Genomic DNA, 18,473 nt, shown 5'->3' with positions numbered 1-18,473 from the left:
GAAAGTGCCTTAAGCAGCAAAGCACCAGCAAAAGTAATTACCATGAATGTGTAGAGATGAAATATGGAGATATTTGAATTATTAATAAACTAGTGCTGTCTGAGTCAGTGTCGCAAAAGATAAATTTAACGATCTTGACACGTCATTTCCTCATCGATCTTTACGGATTACATAATGAAAGAAATAGTGTTTTCGATTGTAATTATCTCTTTTTAAGTAATTCAAAGTATTCTATAGATATATTTATTTTGTCTGTAAAGCAAGTAGGCTATTCGCCGAGTTTCGGTTCATTATTGTGAAGCTCCTGCTCCTGACTGAGACGGTAGAAAGCGCATCCAATTGTTTTCTTTATTTTATAAAAGCACAACATTGGAGGAAAGCGCACTCCACTTCCCTCTCCGCACAAACGATTGGATATGCGTCCAACAGCGCACATTTATTTAGGTTAAACGTTTAAACTAACTTTGTGACATGCTTGAACTTTTTAATATCTATAGAACTTATTTCAGGCAAGTCGTGATGATTTGAGATTGATCAAGCTCACCGTCTGCTTGGTTGTTACTTTAAAAATCAAAAACTTAAAAAATGCTCCAAACATTTTTCTAAACCGAAACGAAATATAATCACTTTGCCATTACAAAACTGAACTACTTTAATAGCCGAAACAGTAGTAAGTTGTTTTGGGAGAATGGGGAAAAAGAGGGGCCCGTCCGAGTCTGGACGGACAAGAGAACAACAACAACAAAAAAAACTTTTACATGCAAAGGTGAAACACTTAAAAACTGGACAGCACCATGCGCTCAGCATTAACATCACAATTCATATGTATGCATAATCAGAAATGGCATACTTTACACTTAAATATTAAACAAACACCACATCACAATCTTAGTATGTAAATGTAGCCTTTACATGACGCAGAGGTTACTGTTTGACAGATATGTGCAAACAGCACAGGACAGCACTCTTCTATCTCAACTGCTTGGGGGTGCTAAACCGGGGCTATTCAAATTTCTGACGGGGCTGTAGCCATCCCTAGCCCCGGTGTAGCGCCGTCACTGCAGTTCACTGAGTCAGTAGTGACTTGATTCGAAAAACCGCTCGGACCGATTCGAAGGAATCGATCGGTGCGGTTCTGTGATCCAGTTCAACCGATTAACTGAAAAGATCCGATTCAGATGAACGACTCATTTACGAATCAGACATCGCTAAATCACGCACAGCTACCGCTAGACGTAAACATGTCTGCCATTCAAACACACCGCCATGCATTGAATGCGGGTTGGTGAAAATTTGCTGCATATGAAAGCACAGTGACAGAAGGACACACACAGCTGCGCCATGGCAGAGACAGAGGGCGCATTGTCTGCCCGCAGGACAGTGGACACACACACACACACACACACACACACGTGTACGTGTGCATGCATGCCAACCCAGGTGTCTTTTGTTTTCATTACTTCCAGTTCGGTAGTACCACGTAAAAAAATAGAGGTATTCAATCAATAAATGTCCTTGCAATGCGACAGAAACCAGCTATTGATCTCACATATTCCTGTCTACCATGTCTGTTTCTTAAAACCTAGTAAACTGCCTACCTAGACAGCATTTTGGGCATCATAGGCGTCCAAAATGTTGCATTCGTTTTGGACGCTTAAGATGCCCAGAAATGCTGTGTGGACTGGCAGAACACTAGGTTTTGAGACACAGCCCATAGCAGCATGCAGCCCAGAATCACTGTTCACAGATCAGATCAAACTGATCATGCAAAAAAAAAAAAAAAAGAAGAACCAGTCAGGAGCCAAAACAGGAATCGACTCACCAACAACAACAAAGAAAAAAAGCAATCGGTTTGCGTCTAACATTTAACACAAGCACTCCTTGAATCAGCGCAGAAATGCATAAATATGACAGGGAAACACTCACTTGTCAGAAGTGACCCGCTCGGTCCACTGGCGGCGGCGGCTCACACACACACGCAGACGGACGGACGGACAGCAATAAGCGCTGCTGTAGTGATGTGGACCGCTGGCTTACAGCCCGCACTCCTGATTTGCTCGAAGAACTGCAGCCATCTTGCTGAAACCCGTGTGGCAAACCAACCACATGCCTAGACGTAGGAGGGGAGGAACTAGTCAAATTATCCTAAACATTTTCCACTTATCAACCCCAGTTGCATGTCTTGAAAAAGAGCCACCCAATACTGTCAATACTTAAGCCAAGAAAGCATATTAATTTTTAGACTAACAATATTTTATGCAACTCCTTATGCATGTTTCTTAACTTTTGTAATATATAAATATGATATATTTATGATATTATATATTTGCTCTATATTAAAGTAAAAACAATTTATAAACTATTCTTACACAACCTTTTAAAAAGGTTGGGCTCGATAACATTTAAAGCATTTATCTGATCAAAAATACAGTAAATACAGTAATACTGCAATTAGTGCTGTCAAATCGATTAATCACGATTAATCGCATCCAAAATAAAAGTCTGTGTGTAATCTTTATATTTATATACATATACAGAAAAACATGTATATATTTAAGAAATATATGTAACATATATATAATCATATATGAATTTGCATATATATATATATATATATATATACACGTGTGTGTGTAAATATTTCTTACATATATATATATATATATATATATATATATATATATACACACACATTATGTAAACACAAACTTTTATTTTGGGTGCGATTAATTGTGATTAATCAATTTGACAGCACTAATTGCAATTTTTTATTTTAGTATATTTTTAAAATTTCATTTATATTGTGATGCATATATATATCATATATGAATATGAATTTACACACGCACATATATATATGTGTGTGTGTGTGTGTGTGTGCGTATGAATATTTCTTAAATATATATATTATATATATATATATCCGTGCATATATGTGTATATATACACACACACAAATATTATGTAAACAAACTTTTATTTTGGATGCGATTAATCGATTTGATTGTACTAACTGCATTGTATTTAAATGTTTTTCAAAATCTTACTGTCCTCAAACATTCAAACAGTAATATACATTAAATTAAAATCATATAAAAGATTGTTTTTCTGCGTATATATTGCTCTGTGGTGAAGTCTGCAACAAAATGTGTTTTCAGTTGGAATACAGGGCATAATATATTTAGTTTGCGTGTTTTTACTGTAGATGCAACAGCCTAACTGCTGCTTTACAAGTGGGAACGAATTTATTTCATACACAAGTTCATAAAGCTAAAATGTAATCAAGTTCCCCCTTCCCCCATGAATATTACATGTGATAGAAAGCCTATCCAATAAAAAGGAGGCATATATTAAAATTTTCAATCAATTTTATTGAGCTTATCACATTTCATGCCCCCTGGCATGGTCGCCCAGTCAATTAATTAGCTATTGGGCGCAATAGAGCAATGGCGCCCTCTGGCGGATCCTTCAGGATGCTTTGCATGTCTCCTTCATCCTTGGAAAAACAGTCCGTCACTGACATGCAAAGTTGTCATCCATGGTCCTTTAATGCTTTTCTTTGAAAACAATGACCTCATCATAAAGTCATCATTCGCTGGACTGAACGTGTAAGACCATTAAATACTTAATGCAGAAGGCTGGAAAGAGCGTTTTTGAACTGCAGGAGGTTTGTCTGGCTCCCAGGCTGATTCTCTTATTAATCAAAAACGATAAACATACATACAAACACTCAACATACACATATATCATTCCATAAAGTTGTTTGTGTTTTCTTTTTTCAGACCCTGCAGTCTGAGACAAGAACAGAGTATGAATCCTACTGCAAAAAAGCAATCACAGTTAAACCTGCCATTAAATTAATCAGTCCTTCAGGTGATTAATCAGCACTGATGATTTAAGCCTGCACTTCAATAATCACAGGATCCATCTGTTAGAAGGAAGACAAAAACAGGAGTGACTGTGTACCCTAGGCATGTAGAGAAAGAGACGAGTGGTAATGTGTGGGCGAGATTTGGAATAACAGTTTTTCAGCATTCAGTTCAAGAAAACAAAAAGATGTGAACCGGAAAGAAGCCCCTGAGAACTGGCCGTAGAAAATGAGCTCTTCGAATAAGAGTTCTTAATCACGCCTGTCTGATATTTTGTCCCTGTTTGACAGAACTGAGTTCTCAGTCTGTGCTATGGCTGGGACAATCTAGCCGAGTCCGAGATGGAGGGAAATGTCAAAGCTCGTCCTTCTCCATCTGCTTAAACGCTTCCAAGTCCTCCTGCCAATCAGCCATCAGCGAGTCCACCGATTGGCTGTTGGAGTCTCCATCCACCGCAGGCTCCTCCCCTGCGTCCACAGGGACGTAACTGCCAAGTCCCTCCTCTGACTGTACCTGTTCTTGTCCCACGACTGAGTCGTCTGTTGTCTGTTCCTGAGTAGTGACTTGTGATTGGTCGACAGGTTCCGAAGAGGTGGGAGAAGTGTGGCCTTTCTCCTCTGTGGAGCAATCCTCTTCTTCTGCTCCATCCGTACCTTGAAAAACAGGTCAGTTGAATAAACCACAAGGAATCTACTTAATATCAATCATACATCACCCAAGCAGAAACCCAGGAGACCACAATAGGTGTGCATCTTTGCAACATGACTTGTACACATCATTTAAAACAAGTGGGTTCAAGTGCATGAAGGGAAACCCATTGAGGAGGGGTACTTACTGCCATCCAACAGGGCGCCCGGGAGGGCTTTCCCCTTAAATATGGATTCTGTTCATCCAAGTAAGAAAGAAGGGAAAAGGTAGTGGAAAGGGAAAACAGTTACAAACAGAGGGAAAGAGTAATAAAGGGAGAATAATTAGAAAGGAATGAAAGTAGATGATGCAATGTCTGTGCTCTGTCTCAGAAAGTGTCTCACCTCTGTCTCTAGCTTTATCGCTGAGAAGCACCTCCGCCTCCCTGTACTCCTTTAGAGCCTCTAACAGGATGTTGCCCTCTTTGTGGAACAGGAAGAGGAGTGGTAAAGTGACATCATCAGTGTTCCGTCCATCTCCCGCCATCTGGAACAATGGGGCCGTATCACTGCTGCTGCCCTCATTGTCATCTAAACAGAAGCGACAAAAAAAAGACTGATTTATTCTGTACAAAACTGTTGATATTGTTAACTATTAAAAACGAGTAAAAATTATATAAATATATAATACACAATAAAATATTATATATATATATATATATATATAAATCATTTTTAAATATATAAAAAAATTAACATTTAAAAAAATTAATTTAGTAATTAAAAAAAGTTTAAATCAATTTAAAAGGGAATTTTAGATGAGAAACTTAAACTTAAGAAAATCTAAGAAAATTAGAAATGTTGTTTTGGCAATTAACACACTGTTGAAGTACTACAATCACTATCCTTAATTAAAAATATATTAACGCTAAACTGAAATAATAATAATAATAATAATAAACCAAAAACTAATAAAAATCAAATTACTAAAACTACAATGGAAACTGGAAATACAAAAATAGCTAATTTAAAAGAATAAATACTTTAATCTAATATAAAATAACACTGGTACAAAGGCAATGAAAATATTATAATAAATTATTTTAAATAGCCAAATTCAAATATATGCTATTAACGAGATCAGGAGTTTTTAAACAGGGTCCAAGGGACCCCAGGGGCCCGCAAGAGGGTTTTAGGCAGGGCAGTGAATAATGTGAGTGAAAAAAAAAACAAAAAAACGAAAGGACTGTTTTTGACGTAACGTAACTTCAAAACTGCTTTAGAATAATATTTAGCATGAAAAGTGCTATACAAAGTAATCTGAATTTAACTGTTTCAAATGTAACATTAATGGGAGAAAAATACACTGGCAACTTATTTAAAACGAAACATTTTCCAAGTAATATTTTAATAACTTGCTTGGCACATTAGTAATAATTTGCTAGGCTTCAGTATATTAACAATATAAGATATACACTACCAGTCAAAAGATTTTTAATGTTTTTTTTTTCCCCAGAAGTCTCTTAGTAAAAATATTGAAAAACTTTACTGTTTTTGCTGTACTTTGGATCAAATAAATACAGGCTTGGTGAGCAGAAGAGACTTCTTTAAAAGCCTTAAAACTCTTACTGTTCAGAAACTTTTGACTGGTAGTGTAATTGTAAGCAAATCACTACATTTAGGGGACACTGGCATCAAAAAATACTGAACACTCCTGAAATAGATGACTTTTACTTTGCTGACTCCCTGAAACATATCTCACCTATGACGATGCCTCCGATGGCCCCAGCTTTCTGAATGTGCCTGGCCTTTTCTGCAAACATGCACTGGCCTCTCTGCAGCAGAGCAATGCGTCCTGCCACAATCTCACCGTTACTCAACTCAGAGCAGCCGTTATAGGGCTCCGCTACAGTTACGTACCCACGCACCTGAGGGAGAGGAATACACAGTGTAGCATTACTAAAAAAAAATGTATACCCTGTAGCAAGAACAAACCAAGAACAACACAGAAATAGCCAAACAAGTGAGAAAGTTCATGGTTAAAAGTCACAGTTAATCATACTCACTCCAGAGCTGCTTTTGGAAAGATCCATTCCAAACTGCGCAGGGCCTGCAGTCAGAACCACTCTACCAAAAAAAGGGTGCGAAACTATCTGAACCGCTCGTGGAGGAAGCTGCTCTTTCTGTTGCTGGCTGGACAGCTCCATCATTTCCTGCATGAAACGCATACCGTCTTCTGCGGCGACTGCGCTCACCGCCTATAGTGAGAAAGAAAGGGAAATTTTACATTATATAGTATATTACATTATATAGTATAACTAGTTTTGGGGTCCAGGGTCACATATAATATAATATAAAATAAAATATAATCTAAAATACAGATTACAAGATGTAACCCAGCAGGTTTAGAGTGTTAAAATGATGGTACCTGTGTGGCATGTTGAACGAGTTGTACTCTGCCATCTTTCAAATGGATGAGACTCACACCCATCCGCCTCAGCAGCTCCAGATGTTCGGGGTTATTAGCCATGAAGTCTTGAGCCCTAAGAGGAGGACGTCCCATACCAGGTTCTCTGCAGAAGACAGATGGGGGAAAAAAATAAATAATAATAATAAAAAAAAAGATTAAATGTCTTCTTGAAAACCTCTTTTAATTTAAAGATTTTTTTATAAAAAAATAACTAAATATTTTTAAACGTTTTTAAAAAATGAAAAAAGTGGCCGAATAAATAAATCAATTATATATACACATATATATATATAATCTATACACACACATATACACACACACACATATATAAATTATGATATAATGACATAAAATGCTATTTAAACATAGACCAGCTGGTTATATCACTTTCTCACCGATGAGTGGTCGGGCGCAGACAACTCTTATCCACTGCGCTCCTGATTGGTTCCCGGAGATTGCGTGGGAAGGCGGGATCAGGAAAGAGTAGGCGGGTGTTAGGGCAAGTCCACTCAAAATTTGAGTCATCAAGCTCATCTCCAGCCTGAGGTGTCAGAAAGATAGTATATCAACATTTGATCCATTTAAAGTACACAAACAGTAAAAACTGCTTTAGCACTGAAGTGCAGTACCACATTGTTGACCACAGGGGGCGCCTGTGAGTTTGAAGCAGTGGAGAGGGAAAGCGGCAGCAGATGAGCTTCTGTGGTAAAGACGTAGTCCTCCACATTAAAAGGCAAATCCTCCTCCTCAGCAAACAGCAGGAACAGGTACTTAAACATCTCCGCCAGGAAAAACGAGTCCATGCTGAAACAAGTGGGCGGTGATGAACAGAAATAAAAACGCCATGAGACAGCTCATCGCCCACTCTTTACTCATAAACGCTCACTTTGCAAAATTCGCTCAAATTATTTGTACGAAAACATTTCATTTAAACCAACATCCTTTTTACTCATGCTCTCACCGGTCCTCATGACTCCCTGTCCTCACGTCCTTCATAGCAGCGAAGCCACAGGGAACACGAGCGAACCGGTTCAGGTTCTCCAGTATGGTGCGACCCACCTCCAGGTAATATGGATCTCTGGTTGCCTTCGGAGGAAATTAATAATTTGTATTGTCTCAACGGTTCACTTCATTAAAGTGCACGGTCGAATGCACTACCGCAGGAGCAATGCAGCGAGAGTACTAAGATTTAGCTGAGAACTCAGTGACACCTCTGTACCTTATAGAGGAAGTAGGTGCTTTCTGCAAACTCTGGCCGGAGGGGGTGCTGAGCCCAGTGAACCCTGAAATCAGTGGTGAAGGCCTGGCGAGACAGTACGTGAGGGGTGGGCCCAAGTCAACAAGAGTTTGTAAACCACAGACAGTGATGAAATTGAAAAGACAGACAGCAGAAAAGAGGATCTACCTCAGGGAGGAAGTTGTGCTTCTTGGTAACCTGATAAAGCATTTCATGCGTCTCTATAGCTGGGCGGATATCCCCCTTTAACACCTGCAATGAGCAGACAAGTGTAGAGCTCCTACATCTGGATTTTCATGACTGAATGAAACCAAGACAACACTGATTACTCACCTGCAATCCAGGAAAAAAGGCAAGCAAGGAGTCCATCCAGGTGCGGGCTGGCAGTAGGGGTTTGTGGATGTGGACGTCTAGTAGCAGAGGAGGTTGGCTGATGTACTTCATAATGGATGCATAGTGCTGAAATACATGCCAGACAATTACAGTTTATTAAAGGACACTCCACTTTTTTCGAAATAGGCTCACTTTCCAACTCCCCTAGAGTTAAACAGTTGAGTTTTAACGTTTTCGAATCCATTCAGCCAATCTCCGGGTCTGGCGGTAGCACTTTTAGCATAGCTTAGCATAGATCATTGAATCTGATTAGACCGGTAGCATCTCGCTCAAAAATGACCATATATAATGACGATATTTTTCCTATTTAAAACTTGACTCTTCTGTAGTTACATTGTGTACTAAGACTGACGGAAAATGAAAAGTTGCGATTTTCTAGGCTGATATGGCTAGGAACTATACTCTCATTCTGGCATAATAATCAAGGAACTTTGCTGCTGTACTATGGGTGCAGCAGGTGCAATGATATTATGCAGCGCTTTAAAATGACCGGCACTAAGTTTGTGTAGATGCAGAGTTGCAGCCGGCAGAGTGACAGCTGTGTAATAACATTGCGCCTGCTGCACCCATGGTAAGGCAGCAAAGTTCCTTGATTATTACGCCAAAATGAGAGTATAGTTCCTAGCCATATCGACTTAGAAAACACAACAAACACAACACAACTTTTCATTTTTCGGCCGTCTTTGTACACGATGTAACTACAGAAGAGTCAAGTTTTAAATGGGAAAAATATTGAAACTCTTTGGTCATTTTTGAGCAAGATGCTAACGGTCTAAATGGATTCAACGATCTATGCTAAGCTATGCTAAAAGTGCCAACGCCAGACCCGTAGATCGGCTGAATGGATTCGAAAACGGTTATTGGAATTGGAATTGGAAAATTTATTTTCAAACAAAGGGGAGTGTTCCTTTAAGATATTTTGGATGAAATCTGAGAGCTTTCTGACCCTGCACAGACAATAATGCACCTAACACGTTAAAGGCCCAGAAAGGTAGTATGCAGCGCTGGTCGATATGACATAAAAATTAAAATCTCAATTTTTTCCAGAAGGTTTGACCGGTTCACAATATTTTACAATTTTTAACTAGGCAACTTAAAAAATTTAACTGCAACATGATTCAAGTAATTTTTTGTTTTTTATTAACCCTCTAGTTAGAGAAAATTCTATTCCAAGTGCACCACACATGAAGTTGTCAACATGATGTAAATGTTAAACAAATCACTTGTTAAATATCTTTGCAGAAAAGCTGTATAAACTACAACTACATCTTGTACAAACTTGTCTTATACATATTATATGTTAAGAAATAATACAAGGAAGATTGAACTGATCGTAACATTACGATTGAACTGATGTCACATGAACTATTTTAACAATGTCCTTACTACCTTTCTGGGCCTTGAACGTAGTAGTTATGTTTCTGTCAGAAAGCTCTCAGATTTAATCAAAAATATCTTAATTTGTGTTCTGAAGATGAACAAAGGTCTTGCGGGTTTGGAATGACTTAAGTGTGAGTAATTAATGACAGAACTTTTGTTTTTGAGTGAACTATACCTTTAATAATAAAGAATTATAAGCAAACAGATACTCACAGTGTTAAAGCGCTGCAGAAATTGATCATCTCCAAGTAATATATAAGCCTTCATTAGGTATTCATAATAGGAATCTATGCCTGCCCCAACTCCGCTGTCTGTTAAAGGAAAAATGACAAAATGACAAAAACAATATCATAATTCAGACTTGACTTTCCACTGATCTGTCTGCATATAACCACATTTGTTTCATGTTTCGGGTGGGTAGGTGTGTATGATTCAGCCTCACCCCTGCGGACCCACTCTCCTGAGTGGATATTGATGGTTGTTCCCACTAGATTACTGTTCCTCTGTCTCTTTTCCCAAAGGAAGTCAAGAGCTCTTCTTGCATGAGCCTGTAAACAAAACCACAGAACACCAACACCTAAATGCTGGCCTACTTCAACAGACTTAGTCATCGTAAGTCTCTTTCACCACACACAATGAGAACATTCCTGACCTCGTAATACTTTTTATATTGCACAACAAGTCACGTTAATGTTGTCTTTGCCTTACAGACAGCACAGTTATGTCATATCAGATCTGTGCTATAATACTGTAGACAGAATGTGTACAAACACTCAAAGAATGCTGAACACTTCAGGCTGAAATGACATCAGTGCTTCATTGTTAGTTTGTTACAAAACTATCACAACAGTTTTTTTTTACTAGCTTGGTGACCTTAAGTACTCAAGATTAATTATACAAAAAGCAAGGTTGTCAAACATTTCTCTGGAGGCTACAGTTGCAATCAAAATTACTCAACCTTGACCTGCAAGATATTTTGCTGCAGAGGACAAAATTTTGTGAAAACAATCTAACAAGGCATCAGTACACTATTAAAGACAGTTTATTAATACACGTTTATACACATTTTTAAGTAATTCTGAGAATCTACGTTGATGAATAATGAAAAAAAACTGAATTGTCTCTAAACATTCATGGTCAAAATAATTTAACCCCTCCGAATCAAATTTGGTGTTGAATCTTTTATTCTTTAAAACCACCTATAAACGCTGCTTGGAAGATCTACCGCAATCGTGGCCCATTTCTCGCCTGAAAAAGCTTTCAGATTACTGATAATTTTGGTTTTCACTTTGTTACTGCTTTTTTTCAAAGTCAACGAAGTATTTTCAATGAGAATTAAATCTGGAGACTGAGCAGACCCCTCAAGAACATTCTATGACTGAACCCTGAACCAAGCATAAGTAGATTTGGATGTATACTTTGGGATGGCTGTCTTGCAGGAAAGGTCACTGATCATTAGCTTCAGTCTTTGCACCAAAGGCATCACAATTCTTGCCTGATATTTCAAAGAATCCATGATGTCCTTCATACAGTCATGATTTCCACTTCCTGCAATAGTTTTGTGTGTAACAGCTCAAGTTAACTCTGTTTTCTAATAGAGTTTCTAAAGGTTTTATTGTGTTTTAAGACAAATAAGTGACTAAAAAACAGCAATGTTGAATAGCAATTGAATAATTATGACAGCTGTGTTATTAAAAAAATCCTAGAACTTAACAATATTACATTGTATATTAACATTATCACTTTTAATATGCAAGTAATATGTTATAGATGCAATTTTTTATAAAGTCCTGGATCTTCAGAAAAGCTTGTATTTGTCAAGTACTGCAGTCTCTGGGGGGTTGAATAAATTCGATTGCAACTGAAAATAAGTACCCTAAAAATAAATATTTATCTGGTGATTATATAAAGACATTTCATACATAAATTTGTTCACATTTCCAACATTAAGCCATTTTACCTCAAATGTGGGGTCCCCAGTAAAGCGGCTCAAAGCTGCAAATTCTAAAATGATTGTACCGGCACAGGCAGTGCAGGTGTCCGTTTCGGTGCCAGTACGGGTCTCGGGTCCACGGACTCCATAACGCAAGTTCACCTGTAAATGCAGGATCAAAAACTCTTTGTAGCAAACATACAGTGTAAAATAATTTTAAAATTACTTTTTACTTTTTTTATTTTTACGTTTTCATGTAATTTATTACTGTGATGGCCATTACTTCAGTCTTCATTGTCACATGATCATTCAGATAACATTGTAGTATGATGATTTGGTGCTCAAGTAATATTTTTTATGTTGAAAACGTTAAGATGTCTGTTTTAATGAAAACTTCGAAACTATTTTTTCAAGACTTTTTAATAAATATAAAATTCAAAAAGCATTTGTTTAAAAAAATAAATCTTTTATAAGATTATAATTTTATATAACAGTATAAATGCCTTTATTGGCACTTTCGACCATTTTTATGTGTCCTTGCTAAATAAAAATATTAATTTCTTTCAGGTAAATACATCAGAGTGGACATTATAATTAACATTATTTAGTGCTTTCAAATTAGTGCGTTAACGCAGGTAATTAATTTTCCCAGATTAATGGCGTTGAAAATATTTAACCCAGTTAACGGTGTGGCGGGGCTAGGGTGGGCTAGGGTGGGCTAGGGTTGGCTAGGGTTGGCACTTCAACTTCACTTCAGCGTCTGGTGGTAGTCCAACAAGCATGGGAAAGGAACAGGTGACGAGGGAGCTTTCATAGAACAACAGTGAACTCCTGTATCATTTCATATTAAAGGGGAACTTCACTTCCAGAACAACAATTTACAGAACAAAATAATGTACTCACCCCCTTGTCATCCAAGATGTTCATGTCTTTCTTTCTTCAGTCTTAAAGAAATTATGTTTTTTGAGGAAAAAATTTCAGGATTTTTCTTCATATAATGGACAGATATGGTGCCCCGAGTTAGAACTTCCAAAATGCAGTTTAAATGCGGCTTCAAACGATCCCAGATGCGGTTGTAAACGATCCCAGCCGAGGAAGAAGGGTCTTATCTAGCGAAACTATCGGTTATTTTCATAAAAATAATACAATTTATATACTATTTTAATGTGTAACGCTCATCTTGTCTTACTCTCCCTGAACTCTGTGTATTCTAGCTCATGACAGTTAGGGTATGTCGAAAAACTCTGTATTTTTCCCTCAACTTCAAAATCGTTCTATATCGCTGTTTTACCTTTTTTGTTGAGGGTGTCTGATCTTCTTTGCATGTTCACTTTGCAAAGACTGGGTCGGTACTTCTGCAGCAATGTAGGATGACTTTGAAATTATTTTTGAAGTTGAGGGAGAAAATACGGTCTGAACTGTTTTGAGCTTTTTTTTCAGCTGTTTTTTGAGAATACACAGAGTTCAGGGAGAGCAAGACAAGACAAGCATTTGAGATTAAAAAGTATTTAAACTGGTTATTTTCATTTAAAAAAATACAATCGTTTCACTAGATAAGACCCTTCTTCCTCGGCCGGGATTGTTTACAACCGCATTTGGGATCGTTTGAAGCCGCATTTAAACTACATTTAACAAACTCGGGGCACCATAGAAGTCCACTATATGAAGAAAAATCCTGAAATGTTTTCCTCACAAAACACAATTTCTTTACGACTGAAGAAAGAAAGACATGAACATCTTGGATGACAAGGGGGTACATTATCTGTAAACTGTTGTTCTGGAAGTGGACTCCTTCTTTAAAGCGCGAATGAAACTATGTGGATACATGTCAGATCCCTGTCATGTTCCGCAGTGGCAGCTCTTAAAGTAATAGCAGCCAAATAATCTAATAAAAATTAATGCTCTAAACAAGACTAAGTAAAGAAAGGCCAAATCATGTCCAAAAAGACTGGAATAGGCACATATTTTCGTTTCAGTGATAACATTTTGATCATTCATACTGTATATGCAATGCATGTACATGTGTGCATTCACTCACTCTAGGGTAAGGCAGGCCACTGCTGGTGTTAAATGCAGGCAGCAGTCTGAGTCCAAGATCTTTGGCCATGTGCAGTAGCTCGTCCTGGTACCATTGCATTCTGCCACTTTCTTTCAACATGACAGCCATGGAATGGCCTCCCAGCAGTCCACTATGGAGAACAGAAAAGTTTTACACCACCAAAACAACCACAATTCACTACAGGTTTGAAAATGTAGTCTTTTACTCTGTCAGCCCATTTTGAAACTCTGAAAGCAACGTCATACCCCAGCACCCGGATGTTGGTTTCAAATACGGACACCACGATGTCATTATCCAACCGTACATCCGTCACCACTCTCCTCACCGCCTCTTCAAACTCCACCGTCTTATTTAACAGCTGTGAGATGTCAAAACAAGTCATGAGCAAACAATCCTGGGTTTAACTGTACATATGAGTGTTTGTATTAGGATTCAAGTTCTATTTGAGATACTACTCACCGCAAGAGTGTCAAGAGTGTCGACAAGGGTGAGGGAGAACCTGAAGGAACAGGACAACACGTTTTCATCTCTGTCGTTTCGTTACAAGGAAATCAATGAAAAGAAATTTCACGTCGCCATCTTTATTTTCTCTCCAACAGACTTACTTCCCCAGGGCATCATCTATATCCCCACGACTGGGCTCTAGTCCACGTACTCTCCCACGGCAAGTCAAAGGCATCAGCTCGTCTGCGGGGTAGGCATGGTCCTGTCAAAAAGAGAAAAACAGAGATGAATTGTGATTATATCAAGCAGAATTTCATTATAATGCTGTTGTCACAAACATTTATCTGCTTCCCCTATCTTCGTCACCCTCCTGTGCACTTTTTTTTTTTTTTTGAAACGGCAGGTTATTGCATTTCAGTTTCACACATCTTATGTTTCCAACCTGCTTGGAGACACTTCTGGGCATAACAGAGGCTTTCCAAGAAGTTAAGAACATTTATTGGCAAACTAGTATTTGAATATTTCAAACTGTTTTTGTTCATACACTGAAAGTCAGTGGGGTTCAAAACAACACTTGACTGACTTTTATTTTATGGACCAAAAAAAAACAAACATATTTTTTGTGTTTCATAGAAGAAAGAATGGCAGTAACACCTATTTTAATGTGCTGTAGTTACATTTGTCACATGTATTTATAGAAATAACATTACTATATACATACTAATAACAATTAAATTATGCATAAGTATATGCAACTAAAAATAAACCAATCGCTAAACCTATGGTACATAATTGTTGTAAGATTTTTGAAAGATACTAATACTTTTATTCAGCAAGAATGCATTAAATTTTTTAAAAGTGACAGTAAAAACATTCATAATGTTCCAAAAGATTTCCATTTCAAATAAATCTGTTCTATTCATCAATAATAATAATAATAATAATAATAAAACATGTCTTTTTCTACAAAAATATTAACAGTGATAACAGACTAAATGTTTCTTAAGCACCAAAATAAGCATGTTTGAATTATTTGTAATGCTAAAGACTGGAGTAAAGATGCTGAAAATCCAGCTTTTCCATCATTGGAATAAATTACATTTAAAAAATATTAAATTAGAAACCATTTATTTTAAATGTTAAAAAGATTTTACTGTGTTTTTGCTGAAATGAATGCTTGGTAAGCATAAGAGACTGGAACAGCAGCATTAAAACTTCCTTATACCCAACTGTTATCAAGGAAAGTTATTAATGACTGTGTACATACCATGTAGTTTTGATAAGCGTGGTCAAACATTTCAAGCACTTGGTTCCTGAGAAGCAAAGGCATTTTTTCAATAAAAAAAAAAAATGTTTTGAATCAATTCATATGTTATGAAGCAATTCATAAGTTTACGTGTCCTCACATAGACCCATACCTTAGTTTGTTCTTCTCATCTCTACTCATGGCCTCCGACAACCTGATGGAGGTTCCCATAAAAAACAGCAGCAAAAAAGCAGGCAACATTGTTGCGAAATGAAGCATCCACATGGATCAAATCGACTGGTTTCACAATGAATTTCAAGTAGATAAAGACACCACAGGCAGGCGTCCGAGTCAACTTTTCCTCTCTTAGATGTGTTTATTTAGCACCAAGTTAGAGTTCACCCACCTCAGGTCCATCATCTTCAAATTTAACGTCACAAAATGTAATGCAGGGCAGATTTAGTAACACCCACAGCATTTGAATACATTCACTGTTCCAGCTCAATAACTTACAGTTCCTGTTCTTATCTAAACGTCTCACTTGGATGAATGCAGCTCTGGTGCATGTCTGAGATGCTTCTATTACAGTGCCTATTACAAACTGACTAAGGAAGAAAGAACGATCAAGTTCACTTTTCCTCAAACGAACGGACACGTCCTATCGTTAGTGTTACTCCGCCAGATTCTGTTGTCTCACCTGCCTGTCACCTTGATAACACGTTGGCACCCATGTGACACGTCTTCATCAGCTATAAAAACAACAACAAAACTACATCACTGTAGATCCCCAGCAGAGACAGGCTCAAGAGGAGCTCCAGATGGGGCCATGGAAAAAGATGCTTCGTCTCTAATAGCAACCATCACCATGGGTGACACGATCAGCAGTTTACACTCACAGAAAGAAGGAGAGAAGACATCGTATTGATCTTACTAGAACTGACAGGAATTAGTTATAACTTATATAGTATGCGACCCGCATCCCATCTTCGTTTGAAGTTCAAATCTTGTAGAAAATACTGCCGCGTTACTCCAAAAATAAAACATACAGCGAAATCTTATTGTCAAGAAGATGATATGATGAAAAAAGACTTCTTAACTCTAACGCTTTGTTGTTTAGCTCGCCGGCTAACCCGTCGATGACAGTTCGGTACTACTAGACATTTGTTATTGAGACAGAAACGGTACTGTAACTAGCGGAAAGACCATCTTAAATCTGTTCTTCGATCATCCGTGAGTGATTAGAAGGTCCATGCAGCTCTCCGATTCCGACAAATAAAATATATTCCGTTTAACAGTGATTTTATGGCAGGTGTAATACAATGGGCCAGAGGTCTCTCTCTTACAATCGCCGAGTGAATGATGATCACCAGTCTTACGCCAGATCATAGGAGGACGTCAACATCCGCATCCGGGTAGCCCCGAGCACACGCCCCGTACACGGAGTAGCGTAAAACTACAGTTCCCAGCCTGCCTTTCAAGCAAGGTTTTTACTTTTACATTATAAATAAACGTTAAATATAAAACAAACATATATATATATATAAATATATCAGAATAAAAAGTAATAAAAATAATCAATTATTACTATTTAATTATTATTTAAATATTCGGCGTTATGAATTAATGTTTTTAATTTAATTTCAAATTATATATATAAAAAAAAACTGTAAAAAAATAAAATAAAATTAGTTTATACGTTCAGTTCTATCCATGAAATTTGCCTCACCAAAACAAAGGAAACAGTAAAACAATTTACAATTTACAAGAAACTATTTATTTTAAAACAAAGGCAAAACAAACAAACCAAACAAATACAATATAAAAAATATATAAATATATAATTCAAAACATGAATAATAAAAATCTTAAAAGATTCCAGAAATTAGTGAAGGATCCTTAGATCCTTCCATGCAAATTATTGTGTTGTGTTTAAATTTTGTTTGTTTTTAATTTCTTTTATAATCATTTATTTACATAATTATTCATAATCATTTTACAATCATTAGTTATTCACATAATTCATATTTAATTATTTATTTGATTATTGAAGTATTTATCATTTATTCATATATATTATTCATTTATATGTTTTTATATTTTATATTTCTTATTATTTTCCTTGCTTATGCATTTTCATTATTGTTCAGTTCCATGATTGTGGGGTTTCATGAATTGTTTGGTCTAAGAAATAGATAATAGATATCATTGTTCTTTGAGCTGTACTCCCCAGACGAAGTCTGAACATTGAGACATACGCAACTAAAACTGTTCAATAAATTCTGTTATACCTTTTTTTACCATCATCACTTCGTCTCCTGCTTCTGCTCTTTTCTGGCTTTCATCGGTCAACTTCATAACTGACAGAAACCTGCTTGTTAGCGGGGTTGGGGTAACTACAGCTTGCTGACTAGTTGTCCTGTTACCGAAAGACTGATATTTTCTGACGGGATCTGGTGTCCGGGGCTGGATCCTAATTGTCTGGCGTGGGGACCTGATCTAACATTAGAATATTAATAAGACACTACTATTCTTTTTTATGCATCTTACTAAACATACACTTCGTATGTCTGCATTAAATTAATTTCGGAATGAATGAATGAATAAGTAAATAAATAAATACTGTAGGCTATAATTATGTATTATATTTCTTCTTCACTGTGATGAATTAATGTCTTTAATTTAATGTCAAAATATATTACAAATAATAAAAAAAGATTTAGTTGTGTGTTTATGTGTACAATTTTATTGATGAATATCGATTAATCAAGACAAAGAAAACTGGTTTTATTCCAAAAGCAAATAATTAATTTTAAAAC

The 18,473-nt window shown here is 36.9% G+C and overlaps 2 protein-coding genes across 3 annotated transcripts in view; both read right to left on the bottom strand.

The window, feature by feature from the left end:
* The window catches only part of zgc:92140 (uncharacterized protein LOC447854 homolog), a 40,791-nt gene extending 38,698 nt beyond the window's left edge, over positions 1–2,093 (bottom strand). Inside the window, exon 1 of the mRNA XM_051117712.1 lies at positions 1,927–2,093. The gene's annotated coding sequence lies outside the window, so the exon portion shown is untranslated. The remainder of the gene's footprint in view (positions 1–1,926) is intronic.
* A 1,257-nt stretch (positions 2,094–3,350) lies between these two features.
* edem3 (ER degradation enhancer, mannosidase alpha-like 3) lies at positions 3,351–17,048 on the bottom strand. Of its 2 annotated transcripts, XM_051117593.1 has the most exons (21): positions 15,830–17,048; positions 15,679–15,724; positions 14,573–14,673; positions 14,427–14,466; positions 14,213–14,325; positions 13,947–14,097; positions 11,936–12,070; positions 10,418–10,523; positions 10,189–10,286; positions 8,536–8,661; positions 8,371–8,454; positions 8,185–8,268; positions 7,927–8,051; positions 7,595–7,769; positions 7,361–7,506; positions 6,924–7,068; positions 6,562–6,753; positions 6,258–6,423; positions 4,901–5,086; positions 4,705–4,752; positions 3,351–4,522 (listed from the first exon to the last, which is right to left on the bottom strand). In XM_051117593.1, exons 1-21 carry the CDS (start codon positions 15,940–15,942, stop codon positions 4,224–4,226), a joined length of 2,679 nt encoding a protein of 892 aa, XP_050973550.1. In that variant the 5' UTR covers positions 15,943–17,048; the 3' UTR covers positions 3,351–4,223. The 2 variants fall into 2 exon arrangements, with proteins under 2 accessions (XP_050973550.1, XP_050973551.1); XM_051117594.1 differs by lacking the exon at positions 4,705–4,752 and having other exon boundaries at positions 15,830–17,047.
* Between the last annotated feature and the right edge of the window lie 1,425 nt (positions 17,049–18,473).

The sequence above is a fragment of the Labeo rohita genome, chromosome 8 (genome assembly GCF_022985175.1).
Source record: "Labeo rohita strain BAU-BD-2019 chromosome 8, IGBB_LRoh.1.0, whole genome shotgun sequence".
In the NCBI taxonomy this organism is placed as follows: domain Eukaryota; kingdom Metazoa; phylum Chordata; class Actinopteri; order Cypriniformes; family Cyprinidae; genus Labeo; species Labeo rohita.
The sequence above is the reverse complement of the archived record's forward strand: the minus strand, read 5'-3'. Positions and strand labels throughout refer to the sequence as shown.

Excerpts from the sequence above, each read along its gene's own strand:
- edem3 (XM_051117593.1), bottom strand. The coding sequence starts at position 15,942 with ATGTGGATGCTTCATTTCGCAACAATGTTGCCTGCTTTTTTGCTGCTG. Across the intron at positions 12,071-13,946 it reads GTGGCCTGCCTTACCCTAGA|GTGAACTTGCGTTATGGAGT; the intron begins GTGAGTGAATGC and ends CTGCATTTACAG. Across the intron at positions 6,754-6,923 it reads TCGTTCAACATGCCACACAG|GCGGTGAGCGCAGTCGCCGC; the intron begins GTACCATCATTT and ends TTCTCACTATAG.